Raw genomic sequence first — 18,914 nt, forward strand, 5'->3', positions numbered from 1 at the left:
TAAGCATCCTCGAATTTTGGTATCCGCGAGGGATCCCGGAACTAATCCTCGTGGGTAAGGAGGGCCGACTGTATAATATTAATTCAAGCTCAACTTAATTCAACAATTGTTCCTCAATCAATACCACACATTATGTAGTTATTCATACATTGTGGAATCTTGCTGTGCAGATATTGTTGGCCTTGCCTGTACTTGAACTGTGACTACACTTCATTGGCTACAAGCTAATTAGAGCACCAGGAGATCACAAGCATGCAAGGTCTCCCTTTATGGATGAATACATTTTCATTTACATTCTCCATCATGCCTTTGTTTCAAAGGATTAAATCTTTCGATTCATGGACTTGTACAATGAAACTATTTCAGTTTAATATTCATGCGAGTTGTTCAATAAAAACATTTTCTAATTAGATCCATTTCCCTTATTTCCTCTTGCAGGGTAAACATTCTCTCTTTCAAGCAGATCTCAGCGCCTCTTTGAATGTAATAATTGAATCCACTGCCGTCTTGCTTTAAGGCAGGAGTTCCCAACCATTTATATGCCTTGGAGCCTCACCATTAACTGAGGGGTCCGTGGATCAAAGGTTGAGAATCTCTGCTTTAAAGCAATGCATTTCAGAAACCCTTCTCCTGCCTCTGGATCTTTGCAACTTACCAGAATTCTATACCTATGATCATCTTTTATTCTTGCACTGACAACATGTTTCTCCAATCTACTCCATCAAAACACTTCATGATTCTGAATAATTAGATGCTCTTTCAAGAATTAAGAGCACCAGGCCAGTTGGCCCCTCATACCACCTCCATCATTCAATAAACCCTGGTTGATCTCAGCATCGCTTTATGTATGAGCCCCAAACTTTCTCAGTTTCATTAAGGTCCAAGAATCCATCAATCTCTGCCTTTAATATTTTGGGATTCCTGCACAGCGGTTTATGGTGTTCTTTTGGTTAGCCTTCTAACTCAAATACTACCCATTCCCATTCCCTGTTATATGCATAACCACCATACTTGTTCTAGCTTTTAATTTTTTAAAATTTATTTAAAAACACAACACAGCATCAGACTCTTGAGCCCATGAAGCCCACACCACCCAATTTCACCCATGTTATCAATTAATCCACTGACCTGTGTATCCTTGGAATGTGGAAGGAAATCGGGAGAACCTGGAGGAAATCCACATGGTTTCACGGGGACAGGGAGAACATACAAACACCGTACAGTCAGCGTGGGATTGAACCCAGGTTACTGGCACTGTAATAGTGTTGTGCTAATCCATATGTCACCATGCTACCCCTCATGTTTAATAACCTTATCAAAAGCCTTGTGAAAGTCCATCGTATCTATTAGTTCACCCTAAACTATTCTGCTGATTACTACCTCAAACATAACAGATTTCTCCTTTATAAATTCACATTGACCTTGCGTAGTACTGATATTCTTTTTCCAAGTGCCCTGTTACAGGTTCCTCAATGAACTCTAGATGGATTACTACATTATTACAGGGGAAGAATAATCCCAGTGGTTCCAGTCACTCCTAATATTTAAGGTATTAGATCCCAGCTGCTCATTCAAAATATGGTCAAACTTTACACTGACAACAGACTACTTGGTTATAAAAATGATGTACAATTTGGCTTTAGTTATCACCTTTCTCAATTATTGGGCATCCTAAGGGGGATGTGTTTCCCACCAAGAGACCTGCCTATTGGCTGTTATCTCATAAAACATTTTGCTCCTCTGTTAATAATAAAGGTTGGATTGAAACATTTCTCATTTGGGCTGTTGTAACTGTTGCCTTTTTTGGTAAATCACCTACCGTGCCCACCAATGGGTAGATAAAGCCAGCCCCAATACTGGCACGGACATCCCGGATCGGCAGGATAAAACCACTGGGAACCCCCTTTCGCTCAGGCTGATGTGACAGTGACAGATGGGTCTTTGCCATGCAGATTGGCAGCTGTCCGAAGCCCTGTGTTAGAAGGGAAAACACTGGTCATTGAGTGCATGTCTGCAGGCATGGATATAATCTGCACAGAATGTACTACAGACCAGCAAGGCCAAAGAGACAATTCCCATAAAAGGGCAGAACAAACATCCTCAGTACAAAAATGTCAGCCAACAATTGCATATCTTGTTTCTGCCAAACTGTCAACCATCCAAGTACATATCTGAAAATTCCTCAATACATGGAGCTTTCAGCACAGAAGCAGAAGGTTGTGGGGAACCAACAAATATTGAATTCTTACACCAACCTTTTGTATCCTAAAATGGGACACAGAAGGCTAGTAAAAGGTTCCTTCCTACCTGAGAAGGCATTAAAAGCAAAAGCAGCAGATGCTTGAAAGGCACAACTAGACTGACATTTATATGATGATGAACACAAGGTCAAAGTCTTGGAACCTCTGCTTCACATTAATGATTTTCAACTGCATTCCCAGAAGAACTTAAAAATCACACACTTTAAAAAAAAGTATGTACATTGGGGATGAAAAATGTTATTCCCACTTTCCTTTGCATCCAGGTTCTCTGGCTTCCCTCCAATATGTATGCATCAATGGAAGAATTTATGAAATAAATGTATAAACCCGTCAGCAGTGATTTCTGAATTTAGGGTGAAACTTATCTCAACAGTCGTCTGTTACTTTGTTTCCAAAGTGCTAGGAATTACACTTCCCCCTTTCTACTCAATGTCAATGGATGAGGTAGCTTAATCCTCTGCATCAGATCAGTGATCCAGCACAGAGCCAAACAAGATCTTCCATGACAATCCATTTCCAATGCCTCCCACCTGATTCCATTACCCTCTCGGCTCCAGTCTTCCAAACGAACCACTGACACTCTTAAAGAAATCACTTCTGAAGCTCCACTCAACAATTAGGCTCTTAACTTACAGCATGTAAGAATACTAATTACAGAAAAATATTCTTTAAAATCTAAGACTTCATTGAGAAGAAAATCATCTAATTTAGCACAGTGCTACATTTTCATTGAACTTTTCTCACCTGACTGACGTACAGATCCACCTTGGACTGAGCTTGGGGGGAAAGCTCTATATCTTCAGCCCCATACACCTCCTGTGCTATTGTGCGAATCTTGTCCACAAGGGGCATCTGTGAAAAGGGAAAATGGAGCACTACTGTAATTGGGAGAGACGGACGATTTGAGCATCTACGTCAATTTAAAATGGTGCAAGAGTCAAAGAAATACAGTAAAGAAATGCTGTAACCAACCACTTAAACTATGTTAACCCGTGTTTCAGTCTCCCCAAATTCTCATCAACTTCACACAGATTCTAACCGAGCTACCTACAAGGGACAACGTAGTGGCCAATTAGCCTGCCAGCACACATCTTTGGGTGCTGGAGGAAATTTATGTGGTCACAGGGAGGATATTCAAACACAGAACCGGAGGTCATGATTGAATCTGGGTTTCTGATATTGTGAGCAATTAGGTCTACTAGCTGTGCTGCCATGAGACACCAAGATGCATCACTTAGCAAATCTAAAAGTGACTGTTAAATACTTTGTACATGAACAAACCAGATGACCCCTTGGGCTTTAGAAGGTTTAGACTACAGCTACAGTATTGATCCCAATTCTGGGCATTACTTTTCAGGGATAATTCTAGGCCTTGATGAAAGTGAGAATGTTAACTGGAACTACGCTATGTATGAGATTTAAAGTTTTGACAGAGCAGGGAAGGCTAGAGTAACACTTAGAGGCATAGCAAATGATGAGCAGTTTTGCTGGATTAAAGAATGTTTTGATGAGGAGGGCTGTAACCAGAGGAAATAGATTTGATTACAAGAGTCAAAGACATACTGTGCTGAATGGAAGTCTCATAGAAGGATTTCATAGCAACTTTCAAGATAAAGTAGAATATAATACAAATATTATTGTTGTGAAAATATGTGAAAGAAAAGGGACCAGTGCTACACAAAGGTACCCAGTTTCAGTGGCCAGGGCTCACATTAGATTGTATACCTCATGGCAACAAATGGAAAACTGGACACATTCTTACAGAACTACAAGTCTATGACCAAGCAGGATGGTGTATACAACCACAAGTATGTATGAGCTTATGAACAAGATCCGCCGATTTAACAAATACCCAAATTTAGCAGAATGTGAATCACATCTATTTGATAACAGGATTCAATCCAAGCATTTCAGGACAGAAGCAGGGAATTCTGCTTTTGACTCCTACATCAAATGGCAAGCAATACAGCTAGCACAGGGTCACTGAATGTATTAAAAACTCTTGAAACTGTCATTTCAATTTGATTTTCAAAATAATCAGAGATATAGTAATGAAATAGGCCTTTGGCCCAAGTGCATACTGGTCATCAGCTATCAATTTACATTAATACTGCATTAATCCCATTTTCTTTTAATTCTCCCTACATTCCCAGCAAATTCTTCCAGTTTCTACCACTGTACCTGCACACAGCATGTAACTTATGGCAGTTAATTAACCTATTTGCTATGTGGGAGGAAACTGGAGCACCAAGAGGAAACCCACACTGTTACAGGGAGACCACACAGACAGGACCCAAGGTCACTACCTTGTTTCTGCCGGTGGATCTTCTAGCTGGTCCACTACTCCAACCAACCAACTTTACTTTGTGTTAGCAGCCTTGCATTTCTATAGCACCTTTCATGATGTCATAACATGAAAGGTTTTTGCAGTCAATAAAAAACTTCTGAAATATAGCCATTGTTGTATAGTTTCAAATGTTCCAGCCAGTTTGCACACAGGAAGCTCCCAAAATATTGACATGATAACTAGATATTTTTGATTTGATTCTTAGTAAGGACACTAGAGTAAATCCTATAGTCTGTGGAGTGCAAGAGAGTTAGTGTGACCTTAGTTTAGCAACTCTCTTGGAAAATAGCACCTTGTTTATGGAATGCAATGTTACCCTGGATTCTCTGCTCAAGTCTCTAGAGTAAAATGTGAACCTCTGTCTTCTGATTCAGAAGCTAGCTTGGCACCACTGAGTCACAATCATCAGCTCTGTGTTTGGAGACACCATTACTATAACCGGGACAAAAGCAGCACTTTACTTCAGTTGTCTGAGTACCCATAATGTTTCTTAAATTGAGCCAAAGAGTATCAGCGCACATCTCGAAAGGAAAAACTTTGAGGCAGAAATAAAATCATTTGATGAATGTTGAATGAATGGGTTAATTATTGTTTATTAAATGGCTCCATTGTTTCCCCTCAATATTTCTTCACATTAGGCCACTTTAATTAGATTGATTGAAAATACTTGATTAAACATTTATTGAATAGAAATTAAATTAAGTATGACCCCACACATTGCAGTTGAATTTATCCAAAACAAGGACAACATTACCAGCTTAAAGAAAGTAAACACAGATTATACACTGCTGACTCATTTAAATAACCACCAGGAAAGTCTCATGCACAGAAACAAGAAAACCACTCACCAAAAATCCTTTTTCAACAACAAAATATTCTCAGAATTGGGTTTAATATCACTGCTATATATTGTGGAATTCATTTTTTTTTACGATGGCAGAGCATTGCAATACATAATAAAAACTATAAATTATGATGTGTATTTTTTTAAGTAGTGTGTGCAAAAAGAGAGGAAATAAACTGAGGAAGTGTTCATGGGTTCATTGTCCATTCAGAAAGCAGATGGCAGAGGGAAAGAAGATATTCCTGAATCATTGAATGTGCATCTTCAGGCTCCTGTATCTCCTTCCTAATGATAGCAATGAGAAGAGGACATGTCCTGGGATATAGGGGTCCTTAATGATGGATGCTGTCTTTTTAAGCCATTGCCTGAATGCTAGGGAGGCTAGTGCCCATGATGGAGCTGGCTGAGTTTACAACTTTCTGCAGCTTTTTCTGATCCTGTGTAGTGGCCCCTCCATACCAGATAGTGATCCAACCCATTGGAATGCTCTCCATGGTACATTTGTAGAAGTTTGCGAGTGTCTTTGGTGACATACCAATTGGCTTTCTATTCACAGCCCTGCTCACAACCAATACTAAACATTTTGTTCAAAGTTCATCGTTTTTAATTACATCACAATGCACAAGGGAGCCTGTTGTCCAATATTTCTTCCTGTCAGTCCTCGGAGCCACCAATTAGACCTATTCATTACTCTTTTCCCATAACCTTTCCATTTAAGTGAACATTTCCAATTAAATGAACATTCAACTGGAGGAAGTGCAGAAGAAACAAAGCAGACTCCAAAAAAATTTTTTAAAATAAAAAAAAATCCAAAAAAAAAAAATCGCTGCTTCACTCTTCTCCAAGGTGGTAGCTTGCATCTCTGCGACGCCTCTTGCAACTTAATGGCAATCTAAATAATTTCACATATACATTTCTATATAGTGACCGACAATGATGAGAAAGTAACCAAGTACATGTGTTTATTCTTTGAAGCTGACTCAGTGATAAGCATTGGCCTGGACAATTACTGCCTTTCTTCAATTGGCAACATTCCATTGAGCTTTCAGGGACTCAGTCTAGTGCCTTATCTTAAAGGGGTACAAACAGTACAACACTTCCAGAATATTGCACTGGGACTGCTAAAATGGTACGCTTCCAGGTTGGAGGACATGTGTTCAGGTCTCCAAAGGTTGTGGCTTCAAATCCCATTTGCAGAGGCAAGAGTAGTACCAACTGACCAAGGAGAAACTGAGCTCGTGGTCTATCAATTTGAGCCCTCATGTACTGGTCATAACAAACTTTGGCTACACGTACTGACCCAATGGGAATATCCCCTTTTCACCAATCAGCAATTTTCAGATTCCATCTCAAACTTGACCTACCCCAAGAATAGGAATAAGTATGAGGGAGAGTTCAGTCTTAGCGAGATTTAAGAATCAAGCTAAAATTACACTTCAGCTTTCGCACAGTCCTTTCCAAACAATCACATTCCAATCTGATGCAAAACCCTTCCTGTTCCTCAAACACCATTACCCCTGACCACCTAAGTCCATTATTCTACCCAAATGGCAGAGGAATGAGCAAGGACCTTGAAATGCATCAGGTCTGGATCCTGTCTAAGAGCTGAGACTTTGATGAAAAATATTCTGACACATCCAAGTAACTCATTTATATCAGGCTGTTGGGAAAGAGCACAACACAAAACAGTTGCTGCTAGTATTGCCCATGATGATAATAGTTTATTTCAAGACCTTGTGTTTGACTTTCCTGCTTTCAGTCCACATCCATTAACGATTCTCAACGACTAACAACACAGAGAACAGCGTTCACCGTCTGTGGCAGAGACACATCCCATAAATGCAATACTGCAGTATTTGTCTGAAGTAGCTCATCAGGCAGGACCACTTGCCCAGTCGGAGGCTCTTGGTTTGAAGTCCCATGAGAGAACACCTTACCCAGGCTGTTACAGCTGTGGAGTGTTTGAGGGGGAAAGAGGTGCTTTCCTCCAGATGGGATGTTAGGAGCATCTTTGTCTGCCCCTCCCAAGGCATACAAGATCCACTGGCACTTTTCAAAAGTAAAGGGGAATTCCAGAGGCCTGGCTAATACTTATCCTAAACTATTATCAGATCACAGACTGGTGCTGCCTCAAGTCTGAAGTAAAATGGAAATATTTAGAAATAGTCAGAACTGCTCCGTATTGATTTTTGTCTCACTCCACAAATCTCCCTCCCCGATGTGTGACTATTTTCATCATTTTCTGTCATACCTTTAGCATGGTTGACGATTGACATCATTTTGGTTTGTTCTAACCATTTTGGTCACTGTTGTCAGACTTCAGCTAAAAGCAGATGAACTATCGTGAACAGGCCAGAGAAGTGACAGCTGTGGCAATGCTGACCAGGCAAAAGGAAGACCAGTTCTGGCTATGACAAATCCACAGTCAGGGGAACTGTCTGGTCAGAAAAGATAAGAACTGGGAAGGTTGGCATTAATGGTCACTGGTGCTTAATGCTACGAGAATCCAGTTGAGCACAGTTCCAACATCAGGTTAGACTATACCGCCACAGGGAGGGGAGCAGGTGACGTTTGACACCACTCCACGTTTGGAGAAAGGCTCCAAAGCTTTCCCATCAGGTCTTTCCTGTATGTGAACACCTCCCAACTATAGACCCAATGCAGTGGGTTTTGAAGCTGAAAACTGAATGAAGGAAGAATTGTGACCCCGATAGTTCCCCGAGCTTGGACAACAGCTGCGCCCATAGATCTTCAACACCTGCTCCTGGCTTGACAGAAGGACCCCATTCCACCTGTCCCAGAGCTCACAGCAACTTCTTAAACTACTGACAGAGAGCTGACTAAAGACCAGCCTCATTGTTTGGTTCAAGGTACCTTACGAAGTCAGAGGAATACAGCATGGAAACAGGCCCATCAGCCCACACTAATCATCAACTACCCATTTACACTAATCACACGTTACATCTTATATTTTTACCTCCCCACTCCCCCCCCCACCCGATTCTCCCACTCATCCACAATTGAGCGTAATTTGAAAGTGGCCAATTACTAGCCTACCAACCCACACTTCTTTGGATCATGGGAGGAAATTAGGGCACCAGAGGAAATCCACGCTGCTCAAAAGGTCTACTTCTGCCTGACAGCCTTAGCTAGCCTATGTGCAAACTTGAACAATTCACAGGCATGGAAATTACCAAGGTAAAAGTCTTCAGAATCAGCACCTGCGCTAGTCCACTGGGAATGCTGTACATCACGCTGTGGCTGAGCCTCTCCACCTCAATGCACATACCCGTTTTGTCTCTCACCACCTGCCCCTGATTGGTGAGGAAGGCCAGAATTTCGCCTTATCCCAGAAACAGCAATCACAGGTGCCAATAAATTTCCAGTCATTTACTTGACCGATGAGTTTGCTTCCATGATAGCTGACAGACTCCCACCCAGCACGGTCCTGGACCTGGTTCTTTAATTCAGTTCCCTGCTTTACCTGAGACCCCCAAGAAGATCTCAATCTAAAACTCCCACAAAAAAATCCAAGGCCATTTTACTAAATAAAAAAACCTGGAAGGCAGATGGAAGCAATACACTGTGGTCTGAAAGTATCTCAGAGAAACGGATGCCAACCAGCTGATACTTATGTTCGGAGACCCTGTCTGACCAGCTGTTTCTGTTTGTTCATTCAGGTTACCAACAGATGCAGTATTGTATGTCAAATGAAGTTGGGTTTAGATCACATAAGAAGCCGCCCTGCCCTCCTTTCATTCCATTTTTAAAAACAACCAGTGTTTAAAAAGAAAAAAAAACAAAAGAAAATCTTAAAACAAAAACTGAAACAACGAACTCAAAACACTGGAGGGATTCAGCAGATCCAGAAGCATTATCGAGGGAAATAAACAGTTGACCTTTCTGGCAAAGATCCTTCATCAGGGCTAGAAAGGAACTGTGGGGGGGGGGGGGGAAGTGCGGGGAGAGGCAGAAAAGGTGGTGGGAGAAGAGGGAGGATTACAAGCTGCAAGGTTGGGGGGGAGGGGGTTAATATGAGAAGTTGGGAGGTGACAGCAGGAAGAGGTAAAGAGCTGGAAAAAAAGGAGGAAACTGATATGAAAGTACAGTGGACCATGGAAGGAGGTAGGGAAGCAGAGGAAGGTGATGAACAGGTTATGGGGGGGGGGGGGGGGGGAGAGAGGAAAAGAAAGTCCGAGGGTCACTAGAATGGGAAAATGTCGGAAAAAAAAAACAAAAATAAAGATGGGTCATTCTTCTAGTATTTTGTGGGCATTGCTCAAGAATTTCAGCATCTGCAGATTCTTGCGTCTTTAAAGCAGGAACTCGAGATGAAGAAGGGCATAAACGTGTGTGGCCACAAGAGTGCTGAGGAGCAATTTTTTAGGTAGTCATTGGATGAATACACTGAGCCAAGCAAAACCAGTGTCAGTAAATCCACCTTTCATCTTTGTGCATTACAGGTTTCACATTAACCAGATCTTCTCACCTTGCAAACAAATATTTGCTCATTCTAATAAAGTTCTGCATGCACCAAAAATGTAAAACCAGACAATCAAATACTCAGATAAGTACATTGATATTATCTGGTCACCAAAGGCCACTAGACTTCAATAACACCAATATTCATAACTGAGCTACAAGTGCATTATGGAAAATTATGCACTTTTCCCCTGGTCCACCTACTGCACAGAGCAGAACTGAGATGAGAATCACCACCAAGAGTTTCAAAACTAATACTGTCTACACTACAAGACTGAAAAGCTATAAATCCAGTCACAACTCTGCTCCCAGGGAATTTCAGATCTTGATGAAGCCAACAGCTAGCACTTTAACAACACCTTAGGCAGACATATGTTTGAAACAACAAAAATTGGAAAGGATGAACAAGTATACAATGGCAAACTTGGGCTTTAAGGTCTTGGAAAGTATCAAGTAGATTATCTTCATCACTACCCCCAAATAGCTGAAATCAGAAACAGCTAATTTAGGGGAAGCTTGAAAGTTGCAAGATCTTCCAAAACACACAGTGGCATAGTAAGTAGAGACCAAGGTTCAATCCTGATCCTAGATGCTGTCTATTCAGAGACTGTATGTTCACCCTGTGATCGCATGGGCTTTCTCCCACAGTTCAAAGACACATGTACCACTGTAAATTGCCCTGTGCATGTGCATGAGTGTTAGATTGTGGGGATGGGAGGGGAGAGTTGATGAGAGCTTTTGTGTGGGGGGGGGGGGGGGGAGAGAGAGAAAACAAAATCTTGTACATGTATAGGATTCATGCAAATGGGGAGGTTAGTTGGAAGCATGGACTCTGTGGGCCAAAGTCCCTGTTTCTGTGCCCAATGACCATCTGTTGGAGATTTGACTGAGGCTGCATCTTGAAGCATACAGAGTTGCAACCGATTAAACTTCCTGACAGAATATGTAAACCAAGATGCTTTTCGGATTGGCTCTAGTTATCAGAGTTTGGGCTCCATTTGCAATTTGTGCACAATAGCTGGTTACAAGGTAGCCCAAAACCTGGCCTACAGTACGGCATCCCACATCATTAACTAGTGAACCCTGACTGCTCTATTCCAGTGCTCAAATATTTTATCCAAACCATTTTTTAATCAAATATTGATGTTAACTAAATTTGGGTATTACCTCAGTGCTACTTGAAGTAGCTTGCTGTTAGCAAAACACTTATCCTTATTTCTTGTAGCACAGGGTGATTACACTTCAGGAGTACTGTGTTGGGTTCAAGAGAGTTGAAATTAAATGACTATGTCAGAAACATGATATTACAGGCCAGACAATCTATCTGTCATTGCCATTCAGGCTACACCACATGTGACTGCAATTCACACCTTTAAGCCCACTGGACGCCATCCTGCCTAGGATTCTGTTTAACAGCTGGTTCAGTCCCTAGGGTTTGCATAGGAATGCTGACCAACTTTGCATCATTGGCAGATGAATTAGTACCACCAGGCTGGTTGGTACCATCAACTCCATTATGTACACCCAAGTGAAAAGCCTAGTACAACCTGCAGTACATCCTTATTGTTAATTTCCACCCATTACAAATGATTCACTGGCAATTTTCTTCTCCATCACTTATCACTAAATTATATAGACCTTTACACTGGATGATTGAGACAGAACTAAAGAACTTAAAGCAAGTCTCACCTGTAGGTCATAGAGATACCTGAAGCTGCTCTTCTGGTCTGCAGCTTTCCTGACAGCCTCAGCCAGCTGCATGGCACCCCTGCCTCCAGCAGCCCAGTGATTACAGGGGACGGCTTCGTAAGCTCCGGAGTCTTTAGCGATATTACAGACAAGGTCAATTTCTGCTTCACTGTCAGTCCTATGGAGAGGGGAACTGGTGTTAGAGCCCTTTTCACAGCCAAAGGTGTGCTGCAGCCAAGAAGTTTTCGGAAAATAGTCGCAAGTCAATTGTACAAAATCACTGGCAACTTGCATACAAATAGCAAGCTGCAATGCAATACGGAAACAGGGACAAACACTGGCCAGAACACCAGGGAAAATTAATACCCCCAGCACCCCATCATCCTGCTAGACAGCTCTTCAAAATCAAAATAAAAATTGCATTGGCAGTAGCCAAAAAAGTTATCGCAGTTAGTTGGAAATCTGATTTATATTTAACTATGGATCATTGGAATAATGAAATACATAGTTGTATTTATTCCATTTGAAAAAATTACATATAATCTAAGAAATGAATATTTTTTTGAAAAGTTGGCTCCCATACTTACAAAAGATAGGATTAAATACACAGGTCCTTTGAAGATCAAATCATAGTAATTGGGGAAAGTAAAAATAAATATCAAAATTATTTTGAACTCCATGGAGCATGTGGGGGTCCTCTGATATCCAGGCAATCTTTTTCTTCTTTCTTTTTTTCCCTTTCTTTAGATAAGGGTTAAGGGGGGCGGGGGGGAGGGTTAAGGGGAGGGGGGAGGGTCAACATTATTTTTCTTACTATTTTATTATCACATTTATTCCTTGTAATTTCTAAAATTTAATAAATAAAACATGGCTCATCACATCATGGAGTTACAACACCCAGAATTTTTGTAATATGCATCCACATTCATGATAGCAATACTGTGTGCTCCTATACTTCTGTAAAAGATTGGATTGGATTACATATCAAAGATTCAGAGTGGAGCTTCAATCTACAAATTTTGCATTCAGGAGGCAAGAGAACTATTAACTTAGCCAAGGATAAAATAATTGGAAATCAATCCATGCCCTTAATGGAGAAAGATGGTGCACAGCTAAAGTTTCTAATGAGAGAAAGAAATGCTGATTAGTAAATATGGTCCTTGCTCTCCTTCCCCCACATTAATCCACCTTTACTGTACCAATTCTCACCATTTACACGTTGGGGGAAAATCTTGAATGACAGGTAGTTCTAGAATAATACCACTTCATTAAACATCTGGAAATGTTATTGAAAGCCGTGGATGGCAGGGCAGTTGAAAATTGCTAAACTGAGATTGCTCATCAGGTTAATCGCTGTGGTTAAGGGAATAAGATGGATATACAAACAAAAGGGGTGGGGTTAAACATTACAGAGAGAAGCAGACAGAATTATCAGCTCAGTGGATCATTTCCATGCTTAAATATTATTTCCCCAAACTCCAAAGCACTGACTAGTCAACTGAAGATTTAGAACACTTAAACAGTCAAGAAGTCTACAGGTAAGGCACTAAACTGCTGCTGTCTTAGGTAGGGTGATTACTGAATAACTAGAGGTCATATAGTGCAGTATTTCTGCAATTTTAGTAGTCTCCTCTCCCCATACTCTAATATCAATTAGAAATGAAAAAAGAACAAGTCCATGTAGTATATTTACAGGAAACTCATTTAAGTGATAATGAGCATAAAAAACTAAAGAGAATGGGCTTCACTAATTTGTTTTTCTCCTCATAAATCAGGACATAGGAGAGGAGTTGCTATTCTCATCTCGAGTAAGCTAAATTTTGAAAAAATATTCGAAATGGGAGATAAAGGCGGCAGATATATTCTGGTAAGGGGGAATATAGATGGCAATTCAGTTGAATATATACGCACCCCCGGGAAGTGATATTGGTTTCTTTCAGAAAATTACTGATATTATGGTAACAGAATCAGAAAGTCTCCTGATATGTGGGGGAGACTTAAATTTACAATTACAACCAAACTTAGACTCTTCCGATAGAAAAACCTATGAAACAAAATCTTTACCTAAGAAAGTTAATAAACTAACATCCTCAAAAAGTGTAATTGATATATGGAGGGACTGTTTCCCTGACAGAAGGGATACAACTCATTATTCTGCTCCACATTCTGTATATACAAGAATAGACTATTTCATAACATTTGGAAAAGACAAAGACAAAATAAACACCTGTGGAATTGGGACAATAAATGTAAGTGACCATGCACCTATATATTTATCTGTTGATTTTGACCTACAACCAAAGAATACTATTTGGAAACTAAATTCAAGTCTACTCAATGATCCGTACTTTAAGGAACAAATTAAAAAAGAAATTGGTCTCTACTTAGAATTTAATGTTAATGGAGAGGTTTCACCTCCCATTTTATGGGATACTCTGAAGGCGGTCTTAAGAGGAAAAATTATAGCAATATCTTCATATAAGAAAAAATAAGGAATAAAACATTAGAGGAATTACAAAATAGGTTGAAGGAACTAGAGAAAAAACACAAATTGAATTTGGCACAGGATACATTAGGGGAAATTAAAAGAATTAGGAATGAAATAAATGATTTGGCTACGCAAGAAATCAGGAAAAACTTAATGTTTCTGAAAACAGAGACATTATGAAAGTGGATCGACATCTATGAAAATACTGGCGTGGAAAATGAAAAAATAGCAGAAAATACAATTCATAGAATTAGGGACCCAAGAACGAAAATGATTTTTAAAAAAAGCCAAGTAAAATTCAAGAAGCTTTTGAAGTGTTTTACAAAACACTATATTCCAAAGTTCCAGGGGGAAGCATAACCCAAATTGACACCTTCTTGAATTCTCTAGAGTTACCTACTTTAAGCGAAGAACAAATTAAACAATGACTGCTGACATAACTGAAGTTGAATTAAAAGCTGCAATTAGTAGGCTTAAATTAAGTAAGTCACCAGGATCAGATGGGTATACGGCAGAGTGGTACAAAGAATTTAAAAATGAGTTAATTCCTGTTTTACTCCCCACACTGAACTGGGCTCTAAAAAAGGCACAAATGTCACCCAATTGGAAGGAAGCAATAATCTCAGCTATACCAAAAGAAGGCAAGGATAAAATGGAATGCGGGTCATTTAGACCAATATCCGCTCTTAATGTAGATTATAGGTTATTTACCTCCATCATGTGCAAATGATTAGAGGAGTTTCTACCCATACTGATACGTAATGATCAGACAGGTTTTATATGACAACGCCAGACTCAAGACAATATAAGGACACTTCACATTATGGATCATATACAAAAAAATAAAATCAAAACAATAGTGATAAGCGTGGACACTGAAAAAGCATTTGATTCGGTTAATTGGAATTTTCTTTACAGAGTTTTACACAGATTTGGTTTCCAAGACACAATTATTAAAACTATACAGACACTATATTACAAACCTACTGCTAGGATTAAAATCAATGGATATTTATCAAATAGTCTTACCCTAGAAAGGGGCACGAGACAGGGTTGTGCATGGTCACCACTACTCTTCGTGTTATATCTGAAACCATTAGCTCAATACATCAGACAAAATGAAGATATCAGGGGAATTACTATTAAAGGGACAGAGCATAAATTGGCTTGTTATGCAGATGACATTTTGATCTATCTAGGGCAAACAACATACTCTTTACCTAAATTGATGCAATCCTTTGAACAATATGGTCAATTATCAGGATACAAGATCAACATAGATAAAACCCAATTACTTTCATATTACTATAGCCCACCAAGAGAAATTGAAAGTCGATACCCCTGGTCATGGCACACAGAGTCTTTCAAATATTTGGGTATCATTATGCCAAAAGATTTGGCAAAATTATCAGAATGTAATTATCAGCCTCTATATAAAAAAATTAAGGAAGATGTGGCAAGATGGAGCCTGATTCCTTTTTTCAGACTCAGTTCAAGGATTGAGTCTATTAAAATGAACATACTGCCCAGACTGTTATATCTCTTTCAGACCCTACCAATAGAGATTAATCAAAATCAATTCAATGAATTGAAAAGATGCTATCAAGGTATATCTGGCAGGGTAAAAGGCCTAGAGTTTGTCTCAAAACTTTGCAATTAGCAAAGGAAAAGGGGGGGGGGGGCTTGCCTTCTCTTAGAGATTATTATTTTGCAGCACAGTTGAGAGCTGTGATATGTTGGTGCAACCCATCATATGACGCTCAATGGAATAACATTGAGGAGCGGGTACTTCCCATCTCCATACAAGCAATTTTGGCTGATAACCACCTGCAAAGGTACATAAATACTATTGATAACCCATGGGTGAAATTGACTCTTAAAATATGGAAAACTACAATAAAAGTATATAATCTAGAGGGAGATATTGCAATTCTTAAATGGTGTGCATATGACTCTGATTTTACACCAAGTAAATTGGATGCTAGATTTAAGGACTGGATAGCTAAAGGAATAACAGTTCTTTGCAACATAATGAAAGAAGGAACACTGCAGTTTTGAAATGCTTAAAGGGAAACACTTATTAGAAAAACAAGATTTTTAATCAGTATTTACAGATGTGACAATATGTTAATAAGACGCTTAAAAATGTAACCAAGGCAAATACATGCTTGATATGGAGCTCTTTAGAAAAGCATATACTTCAGACAATGGTAGTAGAATCATTTCAAGCATGTATAAGGGGTTGTCAAATCTTAAAACACATTCGACTTCATACATTAAAACAAAATGGGAGAAGGAAGGAGGGATAATTATATCTGAGGAAGAATGGACAACAATATGGAATCAATGGAAGTGTACCAATAAGTTTGGATGGAAAAACTTGATAAGATATTTTACTACACCCTCTCAGAAATCCCATTATGATAACAACCTCCCTGTTTGCTGGAGAAATTGTGGAAATCAAAATGCAAATCATTATCATATTTTTTGGGACTGCCCTGTTATCAAAAGCTATTGGAGGGGGATACACAATGCCCTACAAGACATCTTTAAATGTGAAATACCCTTGGAGAGTAAGACCATATATTTTGGATATATACCTCAAGAATGGTTGAAAAGAGATAAATATTTAATGAACATACTGTTGGTGGCTGGTAAAAACTCTTACTAGGAAATGGTTATCACAGGAAAGCCCAACTTTAAATACATGGATGGAAATTACAATGGACATTTACAAAAAGGAGAAGATAACAGCATCTGTTGATCATTATCTGGAACAATTTGATTCATACTGGGAAAAATGGTTTAACTACATAATGCCTCATTGGCCTGATTTTATTCTCACAAATCACTGAAACTGTTGTGAAACAAAAAGATCACTTCCTACTTGTACATAGTTCTTTCCTTTTGCTTGTTTTTTCTTTCCTCTCTTTTCTATAAGTGTATACCCCAGATAAGTACTTTGTGGAGATTTTGGGATATATATGATTATATGATATATATGTACAATGTCTGAAATACATCTTATGGAAATGTTTGTTTGATGAACTTCAATAAAAAAAAAATTTGCTAGGAGCTGCCACTTCAAGTTGCCCTTGTCCTTGGCACCCCAGAAGGAAAGGGAATGCCAGTGATACAAGGACTCAAGTTTGCAGAAGACTATAATGTGTTTTGGAAGAAGAGGAGATGTGGGCTAAAGAGTACAATTTTAAAGGCAGTGAAATGCAAGAGATCTGATGTGTTCCTAGTCATAACCTTGAAGTTAACAAGATCAATAAAGCAGTTAAAGATCCTGACTCTCAGCATTAGAAAGCAGTAGCTCTGCTCAAGACACCAGTTTAGGTCCCACATAATCACTGTCATTCCCTTTGCTTCATCACTCCCTGTTTTTCCTGCTGAGTACTTCTAAAACCATTCCTTTTGATCAGCTGTGATTTTTTGTAGCCTGATATCAATTAAGGAAAAGGAGTGAAACACTGTCAAGAATCAGCAGAAGATATTTACCAGAAAGGTTCTAAGGATGGGGAGAGGGAAGAAGCTACAGATGGTAGAACATGAATGAACCACCTTTCACAATATCGAAGTATCCCGATGCAATAACATATAGGAAGAAAAAAACATTTGCCATGAACAGCCAAGATTTTGACCATGCTGTCTTGCAGGATAATGGTTACAGTTGCAAATATTGCCCTCAAAAGGGAGTCAGATAAACATTTAGAGAAAGAATACAAATTTACAGGAGCAGCAAGGAAGCAGAACATCTCCTCTTCAAACTAAATGGGTAGAGTACATTTGTGATTTACCATGCCACCATTCTACACAGTTTAGGGAAGAGGCAATAGATGGATTTGAACACAAGCATGCATGATCTTAAATTTAAAGCAATAATGCAATGCAAGCCAGCAATGCTTTAAAGGTTACTGCCCAATTGTCAATGAGGCTACTTGATGTCTTCCAGTGAAGCAGTATTAACTAGTTATGGAGATTTAATCAATCACGAGCTCAAGATCTACTCAAACACTAGCATCGGTTTGGACACAGGGACTGTTATTAGAGGGGAGAGCCTGCACCAATGCTACTAGAAACACTACTGATGACATGAGTCCAGAAGAAAGTCCAACAAGTTTCCATGTGCAGCACCTACTTGAACACATTCACAGCAACCACAACTGGAATTCCAAAAAGCTGAGCAATCTGGATCTGTTTCTGTAGGTTACAGCAGCCATCGGCAACCAGCTTCAGGTTCTACAACAATAGCACAGGAAGACACGTTAAATATAGTGGCAAATCCAAACACTCATGTCAAGCAGACTCTATCAAGAAGGGGAAATAGTTAATGTTAAATCAATGATTATCCCTCAGTAAAGGAAGGCAAGATAATAAACAAAAGTACAAGGTGGGTTTAGATGTACACCAAGGAGTTGGCTCTACTCATTGAATCTGGCCTGGAAGGTAAGCCTAGTCTATCCCATTCCACTGTCTCCCACTAATGGGCAATAATGATAACCAGATCCGAAGGAGGACTGGAATGGAGGAAGTTCAAGGTTGACCACGGTAAAGTCAAAGCCTCTAAGAAAAGCATGTTAGTGCTTCTTGAACAAGTACTGAAGAGCAAAGGCCCTCGAACGAGTTGGTAAAGACAGTTCAATTGAAAGCAACACACAAAATGCTGGTGGAATGCAGCAGGTCAGGCAGCATCTATAGGGAGAAGTGCTGTCGAGGTCTCAGCCTGAAACGTCGACAGCGCTTCTCCCTATAGATGCTGCCTGGTCTGCTGTGTTCCACCAGCATTTTGTGTGTGTT

At 39.6% G+C, this 18,914-nt stretch overlaps 1 protein-coding gene across 3 annotated transcripts in view; it reads right to left on the reverse strand.

Moving 5' to 3' along the window:
- Positions 1–18,914, reverse strand: part of mthfd1l (methylenetetrahydrofolate dehydrogenase (NADP+ dependent) 1 like) — a 157,154-nt gene that overhangs the window by 51,432 nt on the left and 86,808 nt on the right. For all 3 annotated transcript variants that reach the window (XM_073051434.1, XM_073051436.1, XM_073051435.1), the window contains 4 exons: positions 18,256–18,356; positions 11,624–11,801; positions 3,006–3,113; positions 1,820–1,972 (listed from right to left, as the gene is read on the reverse strand). In XM_073051434.1, coding sequence (XP_072907535.1) covers positions 1,820–1,972; positions 3,006–3,113; positions 11,624–11,801; positions 18,256–18,356 — 540 coding nt within the window. The remainder of the gene's footprint in view (positions 1–1,819; positions 1,973–3,005; positions 3,114–11,623; positions 11,802–18,255; positions 18,357–18,914) is intronic.

The sequence above is a fragment of the Hemitrygon akajei genome, chromosome 7 (assembly GCF_048418815.1).
Source record: "Hemitrygon akajei chromosome 7, sHemAka1.3, whole genome shotgun sequence".
Lineage (NCBI taxonomy): Eukaryota > Metazoa > Chordata > Chondrichthyes > Myliobatiformes > Dasyatidae > Hemitrygon > Hemitrygon akajei.